The sequence below is a fragment of the Bombus vosnesenskii genome, unplaced genomic scaffold (assembly GCF_011952255.1).
Source record: "Bombus vosnesenskii isolate JDL3184/JDL3185 unplaced genomic scaffold, Bvos_JDL3184-5_v1.1 scf7180000016261, whole genome shotgun sequence".
NCBI lineage: Eukaryota > Metazoa > Arthropoda > Insecta > Hymenoptera > Apidae > Bombus > Bombus vosnesenskii.
Window position 1 is genome coordinate 723,692 of NW_022884330.1, and position 19,887 is coordinate 743,578.

The window sequence follows — 19,887 nt, forward strand, 5'->3', positions numbered from 1 at the left end:
AACGAGCGTTCACGGTCTCCTGAAAAATTAGAACTCGATCCACTGATTCGAACGCCGCGTCGAATAAATCGATTTACGCGCCACGTAAATTGCGACGGAAGGAACGTTGATAGATCGTTCTCGCACACGCGTTCTCTTCTGACAACAAATTATCCGCTGTTTGACAAACTGTTCTTCGTGATAACGAGTGGCTCGTGGTAATGGTACGAGCGACTTAAAACACCTGTATATAGTGGAACAGAAAGTTTCACAGGTACGTCGCTCGATCGTTACGGGCTGCGCAACGATCGCTCGTTTACCTCGTCAGCCATCGAAATACGACAAATCGTCGAGAGCAACGTCGCTCGAAGAGACGAAGATTCTTCTTTTCTCAAAGTTTTTCCAAACGATTCTTTACTCTTGTCCCGTGTATACGATCGTCGAGTAAAGTTCAACGGGTCGCGTCGCTACACCGAAGCGATGCTTTTTCCCGCGCACACGGATATTCGTATTGTCGAGGTTATCGGATGTATAAAGAGAGAAACGCGTGGATAAATCGTAAGGTAGAAAATATATTTTAATACAGAAGTGTAAGTACGAGTAGGAATATAGTTCGAGCTGGTGCAGATCCGCGCGCTAGCAGTGTTACCCTATAACTGAAAACCCCGAAGCCAACGTCGCCTGTCTGCTGTTTACGGTCTGCCTTTGTCCAAGTCTTTCGTCTATACGCTGTCGATTTCGAGAAAACCAAATGCTTCGATAATCGTACGTACGGATCGATATTACGAGATTATTGCGCGCCAGTCTCAATGTCGCTGTTCTTCGATGAAACGTACCGCTGGCGCATTGCGCAATCGGATTGCGTAAAATTCATCGATATCTCGCTCGACGAGAGAATGCCGGACCGTGTGACACGACGGATAAGGTGAAAAAGGTAGGGGGACGGTGGTTCGCTATTTCGGATGGTATTCGACGAAAAGGTGGTCGAGCGAATACGAGGAACAGGATGGTCGTTTCTATAGCTGCCATTGAAAATGACACCGATCCACCAGGTAGTTTCACTTTCCAGCGAATATATAATTTCCATGCTTTTCCGGGTAAATTCTCGAACGATGGGGAATCTCGAGTCGCTGCGGGCTTTCGCCTGCCTCTGGAGAATCTATCGCGTCGTCGTTTCGCGTCGAAAATTACCGTTTAACGCGATACGACAATTTCGCGAGAATCTTTCACGTAATTTTGCGTAACGCCACGCGGAGTCGGTGGAGGTTTCGCGGATCGGAGAAGCGAATAGTCGCGGTAACGAAGCTCGTGCGAGTAGCGCAAAAGGCCGAGCAACGTGGTATTTGAATAAAAAGGCACCCGTTTCGAGAACTCCATACTTTACCTTCCGTTCGAACGAACTTGAAAAATCCATCGTATTTCCGTAAAGCGAAGTTCGAGTTGGGAAAATGGCGTTCGTCGAATCGGTCGGTGCTCGAAAAGAGCAAGAAAATTCGGTACAAACGAGACGCGTCCCGCCGAAAAGTCAAACGAGCGCGCTCCCGTGGAGGAAGGGGCAAACAACGAGGAAACGGAGAGAGAGTTCATCCCCGATCGATCGACGGTCGTTCGGACACGGTGACCTCGATCCTCGATCCGACGTCTCCTTTCACTCGAGCACTTCTTTCGAGAGCTCTTTCTCGCACCGGCGCTGCCAAGGAACGTGATTGCATTCTATCGCGTTCGCTGGAGTACGCAGGCTCGACGTCGTGTTACCTGCCAGACCGACGTTTGGATTTCACTTTCATGTAAGTACCATCGATCGCGCGTCTAGTCGGACAACGTTTTCGCGGTTTTCGAGAACCGTTGAATCGGCCAACGTCTTCGCGTTCTTCCCCGCTGCTTCGATTCTCTTCGATTTCCAATTACGCGTATTCCGACAAGAATATCGAACTCGTTCGATTTGCCTGGGAAGATCCGTGCAACGTCGTCGCTCGACGTTTAACGTTTGTTCGCGCGCTGTTGGCGTTTTGTCTCGTCGCGTAAAGAATACAAAGCGCGACGAAAAAGATCGGCAGGATGGTTCGTGATCGGCGATTTTAATTACAGAAGATCGGCGGCAGCAAAGTCGATCGATATCCGCACACTCGAACAAGGATTACGCGCGCACTGCGAGTATACGAGAGGAAGATCTGTTTTTTGATGTAAACGATGTGGAGTACGAAGGACATCCTAGCGAAGCTGTGTATCCTGCTGTTTCTTTGCGAACGTAAGTGTCGATTCCTACGTATACGCGTGTCGTACGTACCGCGTCCTTCGCCTACTTACGTCCAATTGCCCCGAATGTCGCAAACATCCTCGATCATAGTCCGCTTGACTGGCGCAAAAACGTCTTTACGAGCGAGACGGTCGGCTATGAAAGGATTCTTATAGAATAATTGGATTGCGAGGCTGGGGTAAAGGAAGAAATTGTGCGATAACGCGGTTGTTACTGCTTTTCAGACGCAACGTGCCTCGTTGTTCCGGAGGAATTGCCCACCATACTTTCGCTCATCTACTCCAACATCCCACCGATAAAGAAAGGTAATCAACCGGTGATTGCGTAAAAACGGTAAACGTGTAATTGTCCGTGTCAGAGTTTACCGAAATACCACGGCAAAATCCAATGCTTCGATACGCATGAAAAAATAAAAGTTTTGTCGCGTGACGCGAACGCGCGAGGTACTTTCACTGGTCGCGCGTGTTTCGCCTTTTCGAGACGCGCCTGTGCGCGACCGGTTCGAACCGAATCGTACGCCCGATTAACCGGAATTGTTCTTCTTGTGTCGATTCTGGCGACAGGTACCGACTCGAGGATAGGCGTTGGTTTCCGGCTTGGCGAACACGCGGACTTCCAGATGCTGTTTGAGTTGGGACCGCAAACGGAAACCGAGCCCATTAGCAATGCCGGCTCGAAGAGACGTCGAGACGTGAGTATCTTGGTAGAAACGATCATCTAATCGCGTAGTCGGCGTTTTCTTTGCCGAACGTGCGTCGCGATGATGTTGATGCGTTCTAAACAGGCGATGTTCAGCGCGGCGATGAGAGGAGAGCTCGGGTCGCTGGCTCAGGCAGTGGCCAAGTACCAGTTGGAGCGCAAATTACAGAAGGAATTGGATAGATTGAAGAAGACGGAGAAGAAGTCGAATGCAGTGGCTACGCCAGCAAACGACGACAAAAACGTAATTTTAGCTAATTGCTTGTTCTTGTCGACCGCGATGCAACTCGGTCGTTATCTTTCGCAGAAATATGAAAATAAAATGTAACGACCGTCTTTTTTTTTTTTTTTTTTCGTTTCTATCAGACTGTCGCCAGCGAATGGCTAACCAAGTGGAGCAAGGATATGGGCAAGTCGTCAGAGGATCGATCGTCTACGGGAGACGTTTCGGCTGAGAAGAACGTGTCGACGCCCGCGAAAATTCAAACCGTACAAAGGATAAGACAAAGTTCGCAATCGAATGACAAGAGAAATACGATTTCCGACTTGAAACAATTGTACAAATCGCAGAGTGATACGGAGATAGAGAAGAGAATTACCTAATCGTAATACGTTAATCGTTAGTAAGGTACGTTCGTCGTGGATTTTGTAGATAGATCGTTCGTTAGCTATATATATATATATACGGTGAAAGTAATGATGCGGGGAAGAGGACTAAATTGAAGAATATGGTTTTTAACGTGCCAAAGAACATTGGACTTGCTATTATCAGTTGTAGGGAAAGCGTGTTAAACCGTAGAAGTTTTTGTTCTTCCGACGAATGATGTGGTAATATAGAAATACCGACGGGACGCGACTTTGCTGTACAAATAAGAATATGGCTACGGGTAACGCCTTCTATGCGTTCGGTCTTGCGCCGATTCGACGAAATTTTAAGTTGTGGTTGTTGTATAGAGAATAAGATTTTATATACGAAATCGTTATTTGTATACCGCTCTATGAAATTGTGTTAAAAAACAGAGTGAAATACTATTTGCGTTTTGAGTTATTTTATTTCTTTCCTTTAAAATCGATTCGATCGCTGCTTCTTGACCTCCTTCGAGAGTTTTTGTTTCAATTTATCTTCTTAACTTTATTTTTTGCAAATCGAATCTTATGGTAACAGATTCGTTTTACATTTTTGAACGAGTCGTATAATTCGCTTGGTTCTTGATTTTGTACAGCGATTTCCGCCTGTTTTATCTTGAGGGAGTACGATCTTATCGACGGTAGATATTATTTACCGTGTAACAGCGACGTCTAAATTACACGTCTAGCTTCGACTTTTCGACGTTGCAATATGGCGGAGGTCATTCTTATGGCTCCCATGTGAAAGAACCGAGGTGACGTGTCTTCTATTTTCCAATTTCCTGACAGTGGCTTTACAAAATGAACGCTTTTAAACGCGATAAGAAGGAGGAAGAAGATGGTAATCATAAATAAACATCGTTCCCTTCGTACTATTATAAGTTCAAGTTTCTATGCGAAATTAAACGAATCGGTCTCATTCTTGTGACATTTCCTTGTAAACAGATTTAGACTACCGCTCGTCGTGGAAGATAATTTTCCTTCGATGAATCCTTTTGTTTCACGTAACGTGATTTTTATTCTTTTGAAATAGACGTTTATACGTACTTTTCGAACGAGTAATGTATGTACGATAAACGTGTCTGTATACCTGCTTATGCGATTCTTGTGTTAATAGGTGGGGGAAATCCTTTCCAAAACCTAGAAAAGACAACCGTTCTTCAGGAGGCTCGTACCTTCAACGACACTCCAGTTAACCCAAGAAAATGCGCGCACATTCTAACCAAAATCTTATACCTACTGAATCAAGGAGAACAGTTGGGTACGATGGAAGCGACAGAAGCATTTTTTGCCATGACCAAGTTATTTCAGTCCAGGGACGTTGTCCTGAGAAGATTGGTCTATCTAGGTATCAAGGAACTGAGTTCTCTGGCAGAAGATGTAATTATAGTTACTTCGAGTTTAACCAAGGATATGACCGGGAAAGAAGATTTGTACAGAGCTGCCGCTATAAGAGCGTTATGTACCATCACTGACAGTGGAATGATAGCAGCTATCGAACGTTATATGAAACAAGCTATAGTAGATCGTTCTCCTGCTGTTTCCAGCGCGGCTTTAGTTTCGTCTTTACACTTGACCAACGTCTCTGGAGACGTAGCACGTAGATGGGCGAACGAAGCTCAGGAAGCATTAAATTCTAATAACGTGATGGTTCAGTACCATGCCCTTGGTGTCTTGTATCAAGCACGTAAAGCAGATAAACATGCTGTGATTAAGCTTGTGGCCAAGCTTATGAGAACAAGTCCAAAAAGCCCTTACGCAGCCTGTATGTTGATTAGAATGGCGTGTAAATTATTGGACGAAGTCGACAAAGGAGAAGAACTATTGGGATTTATAGAATCTTGTTTACGTCATAAGTCAGAGATGGTGGTATACGAAGCGGCGCATGCCTTGATCAATCTTGGAAGAAGTTGCACGAAAGAGATAGCGCCTGCTATTAGCGTCCTCCAATTATTCTGCGGATCTCAGAAACCAGCATTGAGATTCGCCGCTGTTAGAACTTTGAATAAAGTTGCCATGTCTCATCCAACGGCAGTTACCGCGTGCAACTTAGATTTAGAGAACTTAATTACCGATTCGAACAGATCTATCGCTACGTTGGCAATCACCACCTTATTAAAAACTGGGGCGGAAAGTTCGGTTGATCGATTGATGAAACAAATTGCTACCTTTGTATCTGAAATTTCAGATGAATTTAAGGTTGTAGTTGTACAAGCAATAAGGTAACGTTACAGGTTTCCATTAGTTTCACTTGTATAGACAAATATTATATTACATAGTTGTTTCATTCTTTCGATAGAGCTCTATGTCAAAAATTCCCTAGGAAACACACAGTTTTGATGAACTTCCTTTCTGCTATGCTAAGAGACGAGGGAGGATTGGAATACAAAGCAGCAATTGCAGATACGATAATAGCTGTTATGGAAGTAAATGCAGAGGCGAAGGAAGCCGGTTTAGCTCATCTCTGCGAATTTATCGAAGATTGCGAGCATAACTCGCTCGCCGTTCGCATTCTTCACTTACTTGGTCAGGAAGGGCCAACTTCGAAACAACCATCCCGATATATTCGCTTCATTTACAATCGTGTGATTCTGGAAAGTGCCAGCGTTCGCGCAGCCGCAGTTACCGCGTTGGCACGTTTTGCAGCAGCATGTCCTCCGTTACTACCAAACGTGCTAGTTCTTCTGTCCCGCTGTCAATTGGATTCGGACGACGAAGTTCGCGATCGTGCAGCTTATTATTGCGCTATTCTACAGGAACAAAACGAACCAACTATTTTGCCTTTGATACAGCCTCCTCTTCTCTCCGTACCCAGTTTGGAGAGAGCTTTGCGAAATTATATGCAAACATCGATGGACGAACCATTCGACATCTCGCAGGTAATTAATCCAAACTTTGAAATTTCCGAAATTCAAAAGCTTTCTAGTCTAATCGGTCGATGTTCGCGTTACAGATTCCACCAGCGCAAACTGTCGAAGAACCAGCACAAGTAGAACTACATACTACTGTGAAACAACAATCTCGATTAACGCGTGAGGAGAGCTTCATGGAAAAATTGTCACAAATACCACATTTGGCTAACATTATTCGCGACTCTTCGTTGCTTAAGTCTTCGCCTGTCTCTGAATTAACAGAGTCGGAAACGGAATATAACGTTAAATGCATTAAGCACACGTTCACGGAATTCCTTATTTTGCAATTCGATTGCGTAAATACTCTTTCCGATCAATTACTCGAGGATGTAAGAGTAGCTGTCGAAGCACCCGAAGGGTAATTATATCGGAGTATATTCTTTTTTGAGATATCTCATTTTTCGAAAGACGATATTTTCTCTGCTTTTAGCTATACGATCGTGAGCGAAGTTCCATGCCCTCGTCTACCTTACAACGAGCTTGGTACAACATATACAGTATTAAAATATCCAGAAGACATTTACGCCACTGTTGCTACTATTCCAACAACCCTGCGATTCGTAGCTCGTGATTGCGACCCTGCGACGGGTGTTCCAGATGCCGATCAAGGATACAACGATGAATACATGGTGCATAGTTTCTCTTTATCTATAATTACAATTAATACGGCAAAACCAAGGGCATTCTTATTAACGTTGTATTAAATTCTATTTGCTCTTTATACGATAAGTCTGGCTTATACTTATTTATTAAAGAAAAACAATTGCGATTTCTAGTTAGAGGATTTGGAGGTGACGTTGGCTGATCAAATTCGAGGAATCGGAAACAGAGGATTAGATTTCGGTGCTGCGTGGGAAGCAGCGGCTGCGGGAGGATTCACCAAGCTGGAAGAAACGTTTGCTTTAGGCTCATCGGTGAACAGTTTGGAAGGAGCGATTCAAAGTCTCACGGGATTTTTGGGCTTGGATGCCGTAGAGCGAACCAATCGAGTACAGTCTGGTGCTGCCACGCATAATTTACTACTGAATGGCATCTTCAGAGGAGGGAAAGAAGTCCTTGCTCGAGCGAGATTAGCGATATCGGACAATCAAGTAACAATGCAACTTACCGTATTGTGTCAAGATGCAGACGTTGCCGAGTTAATTATTTCTTCTGTAGGATAAGCTATTCCCACTAGATCGATTATACGCGTGTTACGTATCGATAGATTAATCCCATAAAAGCCGATGTTCTGTATTAGAAACTTTTTATTTTTAATATTACAAATACAAAGCTATAAGTAAATATGTTACAAAATGGGACTATTGTTTAATCCCTGTTTCTATGTAATACTTTGTACATACAATTATAAAACGATTCTCTAAATAACGTCCTTACGATTTTTATTCGATGTTAATATGCAACGCTTCCTTAGCTGCGTTATATTTATCGTCGTTAATACCAAGTATAATTTATAGCTTCTTGTTTCTTTAGGATTTTTTTCGTCCGTTCTTTCCTTGTACGCACAGTTACGTACAAACCTTAACGAAAGAGGATAATTAACTTTGAAAAAGATACAACTAGTAATTAAAAAGTAAAATACTGAACAATTTGAATATACTTATTGTTACTTTTCGATAGACCCAATGCAATCGTGCAAATAAACGCAGATATCGTCTGAAAGTGTTATGCAAGGCGTAAAGGAGGGGAGGCGTCCTCTTGCCTCTGTGCCATCCCGTTTATCATTTTCACGTTATGGTTTTGTAGATAGTCCGTATATATTACCTCCGATGTTAGTACCGTATCTTAACGAAAAGGTCGTACCGCGCAGTAACTGTAACTGTTCAAGAAACAACTATTACCGATTCCAGCGAAACAACCGGAAATACCTATAATGACTAAGATACGTGTGACCGTGTGAGTGTTGAAGAGTGCGTCCCAACATGATCGAACTAACGAGCAGAGGAACGACTCTCACCTGAAACAGTCGTAATTTTGCCTTCGTGAATCGTACACGCGTTTCACTCCGATCGTATGTAACGTTAAAATTTATTCCGTTGCTTACACAACGAACGAAAAATCACCTATTTACGATTGTACGTATACAATTTTTTGTCCAGTATTTAGAAGCATTTTCGAAATAAAAGAACAACGCGACTCGTTAATAAGAAATCTGTTCGACTAATGATAGAGCGATTCGTTCGGCATATTCGCTTCGCGCTAATTATCGTGTGTCATTGCTTCGTTCGAGTCATTAGCCGTCCGTCGTATCGTTAATTATTAATTAGATTAATCGAGTAGCCTTCTCGCAGCGACTATATCCATGGGACAGTTGCTCTCGCTACGTTTGATCCAGTATTTTCCAGGGTATAATTAGAAGTAAAAATTGCCGACTATTACAGAAGTCATTATATTCATCACGGTTATTATCATCTATACGTATAATCGTTGATTCGTAATTGCTTCTACTTTCCCCTTCTTTTTTTTTTTCTTTTTTTTTTTTTACAGCACACCGATAGGAAGAGTTTGATACAAAAGCGGTGGCACACACGGTGTTCGCGCGATTCTTTCAGTCAGTTTTGAGATGACGAGACATCTGAGAAACCTGTTGAAATTCTGTTTGGTGTGCGTTTGCTTGTTCGAGTTTATCGCAGCCAACGCACCGCTGGTAAAAGTAAAGAATGGAACGTTGTCGGGTCTGTTTATGAGAACAAGGAAGGGCAGGGAATTCGCCGGATTTCGGGGCATACCGTATGCGCTTCCGCCTGTTCGAGAACTCAGATTCGAGGTAAGTTGCTGTATCTCTAAAGGCGAAACTTTCCGTCGGATCTTCTCACGATGATCTTGAATCTTATTTGAGAGTCTTGTTAGCGAATTTAGTTCGACGATTATTACGGTTTTTCAATTAGAAGAACCACGTATTGTAGAAAATCGTGCTATACATTTTAGTATCTTATGCTTTACCTCTCAAACGCGAATCCACAAATTAGTCATGAACTTGAAAAGATTTTCCCGGTACGTGTAGCCGCACGTACCATCGAATTATATAAAGGATTTCCTAATACCGCGATATTTTCCTTGATAGCATAATTCGATGAAATGTGTCTGCGATAAATAATAATACGAGAATTCTGCTCGTTAGAGCCAAGCGTTGGAGCGGAAATTCAAAGAATTCTCGACATTCGACTGTAACGTGTCGAGCAAAGATATAGTTTCCTTTTTTTTTTTTCGTTATCCATAAACTACAGATCTATTTTTATTTATATATCCAACCTTGTAATTATATATTTAAATAGGCAATTTAATTTAAATAAAACATTTCCGCTAGTTTTTACGAACTTTCAGCACCTTAGTTCAATATTTATTTATGCAAATCAAATTCACGGATTTACATCACGCCTGAAACGGTTTACGTCGTAATTTATTTAGAAAACGTCTTCTATTGTTATACACGTAGATACGCTACCGTTAAACTATCAATAGACGTTATCAACGATAATAAAGCTCGACAAGTTGAGAATTTTTTCATCTCTTGTAGTAAAGAAGGATAACTATAACAGCTAGGGGTAGCGTACTTTAACAACAACGTGCGTTTGTTTGTTTGGTATGTAGGCTCCGAAACCGGCAGCTGCCTGGGATGGAGTACGATCGGCTAAAGACGATGCCAACATATGTGTTCAAAGAAATATCTTCACCTACGACGATGCGATCGTCGGTGACGAGGATTGTCTTTATCTGAATGTCTACACACCGAAAGTGCCCACTGCGGAAGACAAATTAAAGGGAGGATATCCGGTTATGATTTGGCTGCATGGTGGCGGATGGGTCTGTGGCGCTGGTCATTCCGACTATTATCATCCTAAATTCTTATTGGATTACGACGTGATTCTCGTCGCCGTAAATTACAGGTGAATCGATTCGTCGGTGTTGAACGATGCCAACGTGTTTGTCAACGTTCGTTAAACTTATGAAAATCTGCTATAGGCTCGGGCCAATAGGATTCCTGAGCACGGAGGATCTAGTATGTCCTGGAAATAACGGATTAAAGGATCAGGCAATGTCCATTCGTTGGGTACACGAGAATATAGCCGTCTTCGGTGGTGATCCAAATCGCGTGACCATTTTCGGGGAAAGCGCGGGTGGTGCAAGTGCCCATTACCACATGATGAGCGATTTGTCGAAAGGTGAGCCTATATCCTTCATTCTGCCTTGCTCAGTATAGGTACATTTCGAATTCGATACATTCGCCCTTTCGCCAATTTAGCGGTTACGTACGTTTTAGTCCCCAGGGGAGATTATATCGTCCTTCGATAAATTGTAAAATATACGGATGAAACTGGTAGGAAAAGAAGAAGTGCACGTGCGGGGTATTACCGTGACCTATTGCAAGTCGCGAGTTAGGCTGCGTAAAGGTGACGAACGATTGAAACATACCATTACCACGCGATAGTAGTAAAACTCACGACAAGTTCCGAAATTGCGCAACGAATGATACACGACAAGCTGAAAAGAAGTAACGCGTGCAAAGCGTTCTGATCTCTGATACGTTGTTCGTCGTATGCAATTCTCTCGTTCGAACAAGTACCGAATACGAAGTTTCATAAAAAAAGTAGCGGCCGTCGCGCATAATTAAAAGTAAAAATTCTTTAAACCTTAATAATTAAAAGTCAAATGTCATCTTAAATATCACATTACTTTATAAAGAAGAACAGGTATCCTAGGAACAATGCTCAAGGACAGAGAATCTATAGAAAAAGATATCGGATTATTTACACGCTGTAAAGTAATCCTATTATTTATTCAACGTCACGTTCTCGGTTAACGATGAAGATTGTGTAATTTGATTTATTCGTAAAAGGCATTGTCGATACTTAGGCAAAACATATATATAACATTTGTACGAAACAGGACTTTTCCATCGTGCTATCTCGCAAAGTGGTACCGCCGACTGTCGCTGGGCCGTGGCTAAACCCGGTTCGGCGAGAAAGAAGGCCACGAAGCTGGCCAAACTTCTGGCTTGTCCTTCGAAAGATTCGAAGCAGCTCGTCGATTGCCTGCGTACGAAAGAAGCCACTGAGCTTATTGCAACCGATCGATCTTTTCAAGTAAGTAATATTATCTTGTTCCCCGCTACTTTGGGAGATTCCGTCTTTCTAGGAGGAGAGAAAGAAGGACTATACGACGATGTTCGTTAATATCGGACGCGTATAACCGGTAAACCCATAGATTGCGTAGAATAATAAAATTCTAGAAACGAGATTACGCGAAGCTGAAATATTGGAGACGATTACGGTTCGCTATCGACTTTCGAGAAAATAGTAAAACTGCAAATCATTTAACCACTTAACATACGATTTAAATTGGAGAATTTTCGGCCGATCTACGTTTGGTCCGATCATCGTACTACGGGCTGTGCCCGTAGTTGTAGGTTAAGGGGTTAATATAGTGGAGATCGTTTGGACGATCGTTTCGAGTTGAGGTTTTCGACGAAGTAGCAACGTAAGACGATTCGGTAGGAATGTCGAGTCATAAGACGAAGAAAGCAACAAAGGGAAATACGTCTGATATATAATTTCGTAAATTATAGATTACGTTTCGTGACCAATCGCTTTTTTTCTACGATTAACGAGACCATCGCACGAGAAACGAAGTCTTAACGCTGGAATTTAACATCGAGCGTTTAAAATTCTATACAAAGAGAAACATGTTCGTAGATTGACTTCCATTATATAAGTTTACGTTATTCGCGCAATTAATATTTGCAGCTAGCTAAGCGAAACAAGGTAAAAAGGCAACCGCGTGATTTCATAGCGTGTACCGGTACCTTTGCGATACGATACATCGCGCTACCGTGCTTCCAGCTAGATGTTTATGCGCCGCAAATCAATCTTCTGAATACAATCGCGTTTATGTTTGCAAATCTCGAACGAATTCTTCCATTTGAAATTTGTTTTCGTCGTTATCGATGTAAATCGGTTACGAAATCGAGCAACACGACGGGAACTGGTTACGTCGGGAAATTGAGAAATATGCTGCGAGATAGAAAAGAAACGTACGTCGTATTACATATTGAACGTGACAGTTTTAACTTCTGGAAAACCAGTTCCTGCGTTTGCTAACGTAACCACTCGCGGCAACATTTCAGAATAGCAACGAAAATCAATATTCCGTGTAAATTCTTGGTCGATATGTTTACTCGCGTTGAGTAAATACGAAAGGTAGCAGGAAAACTTGGATCGAAAACATCTGAGAATATCAAATATAAGTCGGAAAATAAGCGAACGCGCTATGACACGACAGGAAGAGAAAGGCGATTCGGAACGAAGCGACAAATCGACTGCGTTGTTTTACCTTCTCGGAAGAGAGAAGAAAGTTTCTATTTTGAGGAAACGTCTAAACGGGTTTCTCGGGGATTCGAACAACGCTCGAGCTTCGCTTGAAACTTCGATGAACTCGTACGAACGTTCCGTTCTCCCTGACTTTTGCATACATTGTAGAAATTAACATTTCAAATCACTCCACGACGTATAATTGTTCTCCGCGTATAACAGCAGATTTCGTTTAATTTTCAAGATATCGATGAAAAAACTGGGAATATCACACAGCGTACTTTTACGACAGCGGATGCGTCAGGTTTGGTTGCCGGCCGCTTGTCTTCTCTGTTTGTAAACGAGAGCCGCGGGCGAGTTTAAAGACTCTATGCACAGCGTGTGTACGCGAGGTTGCAAAAAAACGCGTGTCGTAACTTGTAACACGAACGAATATCATCGATTTTTCAGATTTTTCGATGCGGACGCTGCGAGGCGTCTTGTGCGAAATAACAGCGATCGCTCTATTTCGTAAAATAGTATCGATCAGTCGTTCCATTATATTTCTGATTAATTCGTTACTGTTTCACGCAAACGTTGCTCGTAAACAGAAGATAAACGACCGGCAGCCAATATCGACGCATGCCCGCTTCTATCGAGTTGGCGACTAAGCGATTGCAGATTTTGTCAATACCACCTAATGACAAAATCCGCGATCGCTTAGTTGCCAACTCGATATAAGTGGAATTCAACGCATAGTGCGGCGAGGTTCTCGCGCGTATCTCGCAAACCAAACGAATCCACCGGTTGCGTACAAGAAAACGTAGACGAGAAAGTTCAAGATATTCTACGATTACCCAAAAATCATGGAAATCAAGGGATAGGCGGCGTTTCTACAGCTTCGCTCGAGTTATCGTGGCGATATCGAGTTATACGGAGAACGGTGAAAGCGAGGATCCAACAAAATCTATGTATAGCATCCGTGTCACGAAATCTAGAATAACGTTGTAAGAGAATTTTGGGAACCGAATTTCGGGAATCGATATACGGACATTGTAAAAGTCGACTGTTTCTATTTCTCTGTTAGGAATTTTCTTACTGTCCGGTGATATACTTCAAACCTGCGATCGAACCTGTTCACCCTGGTGCATTCTTAACGGAAGATCCCGCAGTTACGTCGAGGAACGGCCGCTTGTCAGACATTCCGTGGATGACAGGAATTATGTCCGAGGAGGGATCGCTCATAGTACCAGGTACTTTCGGGCTAAGCGCACGACTCGTTTTCTCTCGTTCCACGTTAGATCTTTAACGTTATCTCTCTTCGTGAAACTTTACGACCGATATAATTGCTCTTTCTCTTTTCTTTTTCTTTTTTCATTAGGATTGTACGGACGAGACAACGGAGAACTGGTTAAGAAGCTGGACGAGAATTTCTTGGATCTCGCTCCGATGACGTTGGTGTTCGACGAAACGTGTCGTAAAGGCGAAGAGAAACGCGTGGCCGCCGAAATCCGCAAGTTCTATTTCGATCAGGCTGCCATTGACAATTCCACGCGATTCCAGCTGATCGACGTGAGTTCGCCGCGAAACTTACGCGTTCGAATAAAGTAGAATTTGCGACGAAGGTCGTCGTTCTGAACAAGTTTTTCCTAGACGTATAACGAGTGGTCGATTTTACTTTCAAAGTTACACGAGAACGAACGTGTTGGATATCATAGCGGTCGAGCGCAGCTGTCAACGTGTTGTGTACTCGTGAATTTTGACAACGTTCTTTTAAATATTTGCATCTGTATAAATTATGAAAAAAGGCGATAAAAAGTTCAGTCGTTGAATTTCAAATACGAAGAAGTAGGTAGTGACTCGCGTAAATACTTGTCGATGACGATACGACTACATCGACGTACTTACAATTTTGACGCACACACGCGCGCACGCGGACGAATCGCAACATCCAATCTTCAACTTTGTATAAAGTAGAAAAAGTTGTTCAGAATTCGGCGATCGATGTTATTCGACGTTATTCGCCAACTCTATCGAAGTTGCTATTTTTCCATCGGTCCTGGCAATTAGCTCGTCTTTTGATATATTCGCTGCTCAGAAATCATCGACGTATACAGCTACGTTGCAGCGAACTTTTTACCGCCGCAACGAAGATCGCTGGATACGTCGTGCTACGAAGATGCAGATATCATGCCAGCTACGATCTTTGTTCGAGTCAAAGTAGATTTAGCAAATCTTTCGACCGATACGTTTGCAACGTCCTACGATTGATTTCGGGGCAAGCGATAAGTTGTTCCTGCTCGTCGTAATCGTTCGAATATTTTTAACAGATGTTCAGCGACGCTTGGTTCACTCACGCGGCTCGCACTTCGGTGCGCAACTATCTGGAGAAGCAGTCTTCTCCCGTGTATTATTACTATCTGTCGTACAGAGGAAGCGCGTCCTTCAGCAGGATATTTGGCGATGCTAACAATAATTACGGAGTATCTCACGCGGACGAACTTCAGTACCTGTTTCCTGTCGGAGAACAATTATTCAAGGATATACCGCTGAGCGAGAAGGACCTCGAGATGGTGGACGTTCTCACGAGCCTTTGGTACAACTTTGCGAACTCCGGGTAAGTATTTCCGATACGATCGCGCGATAGAAATAATTTGTCGGCTATCCGTTAGATCGTTGTTTGGAAGATGCGATATCGAGCGCTGAGAGACTAATTAATATTGCAGCAATCCTACGCCGGAAGTGTCGGAGCAGATACCGATCAAATGGAAACCGGTTAGAACGCAGAATCTCGAGTATCTTCACATAGGACAAGACGACATTCGGATGTCGGAGAATCTTCTGCGGGAGAGAATAGACTTCTGGCAAGCTTTACCGGTACGAGTGGATTTTGACACCCAACGTCAATGGAAAGACGAATTGTAAAAAAAAAAAGTACGTGTCGCGAAGAATCGTAAAGTTGAACGCCCCACCGGATGCAGTACGACGTAAATTGTATTTCTGTTCTCAGGTACTTTTAAAAATCACGGGCGCGATCGTATCGCACGATCGTATTTGCATCGGAGTCACGCAAAATTGTCGAAGGTCGATACTCTACCATCGGGAACGATCTTGCTTCGGCATACAACCAACGATTTTACGTTCAATATATGCTTTTAATATTCATGGTTGTACAAAAAAGTATACGTACATGATCGTAGAAAGATTCGTGATTGCTATACACTTTTTTAATACGTAACTCCGCAGCTACGTTGCATCTCCGCTACGACGTTTCGTCCGTCGACGTTCTATCTGCGGACCAGTGTTTTCCATTTTAGAAAATAAGTATAATCGCGTTCGAGTTGGAAGATTTTCAGCGGAGTGAAACAACGAGAAAAGCAAACGGCGAGAGTCAACGTTAGAAACGTGGATCGTTGGAAGGAAAATACACTGGACGCGTAGCGGTATATGTCCTACTCTTTCTTTTTCGCTTTCTTTCGCTTCTTGTTGGCCTTGGCTCGATCGTTTGCTCGTTTCTCCTCGTACGTGGGACTAAGCGCCATTGGTAACTGCAACTTTGGTCGTGACACTCGAACAGCCATACAAGCTATAGAATAATTTTCCGGATGACAGTGTCCGAAAACTTTGAATTTGCTCTTCTCCTTGTGTAAATGTTCGTACGGTATTTCATAGAGCGTTTGGAAATTTAATCTCCTGGCTGAAAGTATCGGATCGCGTTGACGCGTTATCTGAAAGACGACGCGAACCGCTTGGTCGTCGTCGCGAAACGGCCGACGAAACGAAACGTACCGATGGTCTGGGCAGCTCCGGAAGTGAATTGTCCGGCGCAAGCGGTCGCGAGGTAACTCGCTCGAGCCATGCAAGAACGTACCAACGCGGTACCGATGCCATTATTCTGATGCTCGGGTTTTACACAGAGGATGTCGATCCATACGAGTCCGTCCACGTTCATTATTTCGTGCGTCCGAGCCTTGGTAGTGACGTAGCCTTTCAACGTCATTACCTGACGCAACGTCTCTCCTAGCTACAAACGGAAAACCATTTATCGCTACGTTTTCTACAAAAAAAAAAAAAAAAAAAAGGAAAGAACATGGTAAATCTAACAGCTAAACGATAAATTGGTAAATGTTAAATCTCTGTTTAAACCGAGATCGAACCCATCGGTCCTTTGGTAAGCTCGAACGACGATATTCGTAGGTTTGTTGAAACGCGACGTTAATTACGGTTAATCGTTCATCGACGATTTCTACGCTTACTAAGACATGTTTCACGATGCTGTACAGTTCCTTCTTGATGTACCATTGAGATTTTTCGAACATCGAGGCGACGAGTACACCTACGAGATCGTTGGTTCCCTCTTTAATTGCACAGAAGCTAATCATACTTTCCATATGCTTGAACACCCCGTTCATGAACATTTTCATGGAGACGGCGTCGTCGAACAAACCGACGGCCTTAAGCAGCGGTTCCGCTCGACAGAAATAGGCCTGAAACACGCGTGATTCTAATCTGATTCGCTCTAATCCGAAGCATTCGCCATATTCGTGCAATTTCTTTGAAATATCGGTGTTTTAAGGTGCACAAGAGCAAAGGAAATTATTTCCATTTGGAATAACGAGCGTACGACATAGCATAGGGTGATCGGTGCGATCGAGTAGACATTTGCTTCGAAATTTACGGATATCTTTTAAGCGTAATAAACTGTACTTCGGGCGGCGATGTACTAGTACAAAGTGGAGCGTTTGCATGAATCTGTTTAACCGAAGGTCGACGATCCGATAGCCCGCCGACAGTCTCTGCCACACCATAGACGCGTCCGCCGTGTACGGATCGTCCTTCTCCTGTAACTTTCTGATCGCCAGGATACGAAGATTCAGCGAAAAGAAATCGCTTTCCTTGATCGAGCTGCGCCTGCGAGACTCGATCGAATTGTCTCTCGCGCTTTGTCTCTTGGCAAACATATTACGATGAAACTGAAAGAAACTGTCCGAAGGATATCTCTGATAAAGGAATTTCAATTGGAAATTTTCAACCGTTTCGCACGCACGAATTTCACCTAACGCTGCTTTCAAACTTCCCGACGATTCTCGACTTTGAAGTTGTTCCCTTATCGAATCCTCGGCTCGACGCATTCGTTCGTAGACACATTCGGAATTTCTATATTAACGCGTTACGCGATCTTCGTTTCTTTTCTCTGCGAAATGCGAGTTTAAGTTAACCGTAGTACGCTCGTCGTGTACCGAATCTGCAGGATATCGGCTACCTATGGAAATGGACGTGATCGAGGAAAAAGACGAATTCGCGTTGGCAGTGGAGACTCGGATGAAAGCTCCTCTCGAATGGCACTCGTCGGCCGAATGTAGAATATCGGACTTGAGGGAGTCGCAGTACGACGAAGCTCTGCGTCTGATCAAAGTTTAGCTACGAAACGAAATCACGCAGCGTACGAAGCCGTGCAGATTTGTCGCGCAACCTTTTTTACCACCTTCGTATCCGGTTGTAAGTGTCTGGTCTGAGAGGTTGTAGCGTCGTCCGATTTCCACAGCGCCACTTCTTTCGCGACGAGCCTATGTGCAAGGCGTCCTCGTTGCTCCGAGATGAAACGTCGGTGAACGGTTACCTGGAGCTCGTAAGAACGTGGATGAAGGACACGACAAGCCTGATCGCTACCAGTATGAAATCTGGGCGTGTGGTTGGAGCGGTTGTCGCGCGAATTAACAGCGACCCTGAGAAAACCGACACTTACCATCGTGTGCAGGTACGATCGCGATTTGCGCCGCGAAAGGCGAACGCGTTGGCGATAGCCTTCCAGCGAAGCTTCGACGGGGCAAAAACCTCGAGAACGAATCCACTTACTTAACGCGTTTTTAACGAGTGCCACGCCGCGATCAACGACGAAACGCAACGCGGTAGCTGCGGAAATTGTGGAAAGAGCGAAAGAAATTTTGCAAAACTCGAAAATTCCTGCCAAAGATTCCACGCGATTTTTTTTATACTGCAAGAAGAAATTTTAGTCTAACGATTCTAACGGGGATGCGTTTCTATCGCGTAGATCCTGCAAGGAGAGAGTCTGCGCAAGATCATGCATCTGCTGAATACGTTGATCAAGCAAACGAACGCGCACAAAACGTTCGGTCAGCAGGAGTATTACTGCGTATACGTTCTCTGTGTACATCCGTCTTATCGAGAGAAAGGCGTGGAGATCGCGTTGCTGAACGCTTGCGTGCAAGTTGCGGTGTCTTTGAGAATACGGGCGATCGGTGGCCTTTTCACGTGCGGTGCCAGTCAAGCATGGGCGCGCAGCGTGGGCTTCCAACTTCTTTCCGAGATTCGTTACAGTTTATGGATTCTCGACGATCGAATCGTCTTCGACGATCCAGGAAGGGGAAATTACTCGGCCGCTATGATGGGCAAGTTGATAGAGGCGGAAGAAGAATCGGAGGATTCGAAAGAAGGCGAGGTATCGTCCGTCGATACAACGTCGAAACAAAGAAACTCGCTTGGCTGCAAGTAGAATTGTTATCGTACTTGCTGGAGCAAAATTCTAACGTAAAAGCAGACTCGTGTACGTATAAACGATTAAGAATGGACGTTCATTCGCAAAAGAAAATCGTTGTTTCAATGGAAAAATGTAAAGGAGATTATTTCCTTCGTATTTCGTAGCCATGTTTTCTTCCTAATTTTCTGGTCAAATTTAGTTTCCATTTCGACCGTCATCTATGGGGAACAGCATATAATTCCAACATAGAAATTCTTCAACGATTTCAATCGAAAACTCCAAGATCCTTAATAGATGCACCTTGATATGTTACCAACGAATACATCGCGACCTCAAGATACCCACGATCAAAGAAGAAATATCCAAATTCAGTAATAGATATAACGTAAGAGTTAACAATCGCCACAACTCACTGGTTACTCAATTTTTTGACACGTCGAATCAGATCCGCGGGCTCAAAAGACATTACCCTTTAGATTTAAGCACTAGATTCTACTAGAATCGAATAACGATAAACACTTATTAAACACGACATAGTACCACGCTAGAAAAATTTACTTATAATTCTCAATGAGAATTGATCTTAAAATTCATCCAAATAAAAAAAAAAATAATTTCCATGATCAC

General features: G+C 43.4%; 4 protein-coding genes across 5 annotated transcripts; all 4 read left to right on the forward strand.

Moving 5' to 3' along the window:
- Window positions 1-1,447: 1,447 nt before the first annotated feature.
- Window positions 1,448-3,955, forward strand: LOC117241704. The gene is made up of 6 exons (XM_033507711.1): window positions 1,448-1,766; window positions 2,068-2,227; window positions 2,461-2,541; window positions 2,800-2,927; window positions 3,021-3,179; window positions 3,302-3,955. Exons 2-6 carry the CDS (start codon window positions 2,170-2,172, stop codon window positions 3,536-3,538), a joined length of 663 nt encoding a protein of 220 aa, XP_033363602.1. The 5' UTR covers window positions 1,448-1,766; window positions 2,068-2,169; the 3' UTR covers window positions 3,539-3,955.
- Window positions 3,956-4,251: 296 nt separating this feature from the next.
- Window positions 4,252-7,842, forward strand: LOC117241652 (coatomer subunit gamma). The gene is made up of 6 exons (XM_033507586.1): window positions 4,252-4,403; window positions 4,680-5,784; window positions 5,862-6,441; window positions 6,516-6,832; window positions 6,905-7,103; window positions 7,251-7,842. The coding sequence occupies exons 1-6, from the start codon at window positions 4,364-4,366 to the stop codon at window positions 7,635-7,637; spliced, it is 2,628 nt and encodes an 875-aa protein (XP_033363477.1). The 5' UTR covers window positions 4,252-4,363; the 3' UTR covers window positions 7,638-7,842.
- A 528-nt stretch (window positions 7,843-8,370) lies between these two features.
- On the forward strand, window positions 8,371-15,926 carry LOC117241653 (venom carboxylesterase-6). Of its 2 annotated transcripts, none has more exons than XM_033507588.1 (9): window positions 8,371-8,549; window positions 8,962-9,241; window positions 10,066-10,361; window positions 10,438-10,637; window positions 11,362-11,558; window positions 13,849-14,014; window positions 14,143-14,333; window positions 15,092-15,378; window positions 15,488-15,686. In XM_033507588.1, exons 2-9 carry the CDS (start codon window positions 9,038-9,040, stop codon window positions 15,684-15,686), a joined length of 1,740 nt encoding a protein of 579 aa, XP_033363479.1. In that variant the 5' UTR covers window positions 8,371-8,549; window positions 8,962-9,037. The 2 variants fall into 2 exon arrangements, with proteins under 2 accessions (XP_033363479.1, XP_033363478.1); XM_033507587.1 differs by lacking the exon at window positions 8,371-8,549 and adding an exon at window positions 15,772-15,926 and having other exon boundaries at window positions 9,038-9,241; window positions 15,488-15,695.
- A 91-nt stretch (window positions 15,927-16,017) lies between these two features.
- LOC117241654 lies at window positions 16,018-19,367 on the forward strand. The gene is made up of 3 exons (XM_033507589.1): window positions 16,018-18,176; window positions 18,307-18,519; window positions 18,814-19,367. Exons 1-3 carry the CDS (start codon window positions 18,027-18,029, stop codon window positions 19,273-19,275), a joined length of 825 nt encoding a protein of 274 aa, XP_033363480.1. The 5' UTR covers window positions 16,018-18,026; the 3' UTR covers window positions 19,276-19,367.
- The last annotated feature ends 520 nt before the right edge of the window (window positions 19,368-19,887 follow it).

What these genes read in the sequence shown, in the direction of transcription:
- LOC117241653 (XM_033507588.1), top strand. Translation starts at nt 9,038, where the DNA reads ATGACGAGACATCTGAGAAACCTGTTGAAATTCTGTTTGGTGTGCGTT. An exon ending in CTCGTCGCCGTAAATTACAG is followed by an intron (nt 10,362 to 10,437) that starts GTGAATCGATTC and finishes AATCTGCTATAG; the next exon opens with GCTCGGGCCAATAGGATTCC. An exon ending in TACAACTTTGCGAACTCCGG is followed by an intron (nt 15,379 to 15,487) that starts GTAAGTATTTCC and finishes TTAATATTGCAG; the next exon opens with CAATCCTACGCCGGAAGTGT.
- LOC117241652 (XM_033507586.1), top strand. Translation starts at nt 4,364, where the DNA reads ATGAACGCTTTTAAACGCGATAAGAAGGAGGAAGAAGATG. An exon ending in TAAGAAGGAGGAAGAAGATG is followed by an intron (nt 4,404 to 4,679) that starts GTAATCATAAAT and finishes TTGTGTTAATAG; the next exon opens with GTGGGGGAAATCCTTTCCAA. An exon ending in AACCATTCGACATCTCGCAG is followed by an intron (nt 6,442 to 6,515) that starts GTAATTAATCCA and finishes TTCGCGTTACAG; the next exon opens with ATTCCACCAGCGCAAACTGT.
- LOC117241654 (XM_033507589.1), top strand. Translation starts at nt 18,027, where the DNA reads ATGGAAATGGACGTGATCGAGGAAAAAGACGAATTCGCGTTGGCAGTG. An exon ending in AAGCTCTGCGTCTGATCAAA is followed by an intron (nt 18,177 to 18,306) that starts GTTTAGCTACGA and finishes CGATTTCCACAG; the next exon opens with CGCCACTTCTTTCGCGACGA. An exon ending in ACACTTACCATCGTGTGCAG is followed by an intron (nt 18,520 to 18,813) that starts GTACGATCGCGA and finishes TCTATCGCGTAG; the next exon opens with ATCCTGCAAGGAGAGAGTCT.
- LOC117241704 (XM_033507711.1), top strand. Translation starts at nt 2,170, where the DNA reads ATGTGGAGTACGAAGGACATCCTAGCGAAGCTGTGTATCCTGCTGTTT. An exon ending in CCTGCTGTTTCTTTGCGAAC is followed by an intron (nt 2,228 to 2,460) that starts GTAAGTGTCGAT and finishes ACTGCTTTTCAG; the next exon opens with ACGCAACGTGCCTCGTTGTT. An exon ending in GCTCGAAGAGACGTCGAGAC is followed by an intron (nt 2,928 to 3,020) that starts GTGAGTATCTTG and finishes CGTTCTAAACAG; the next exon opens with GCGATGTTCAGCGCGGCGAT.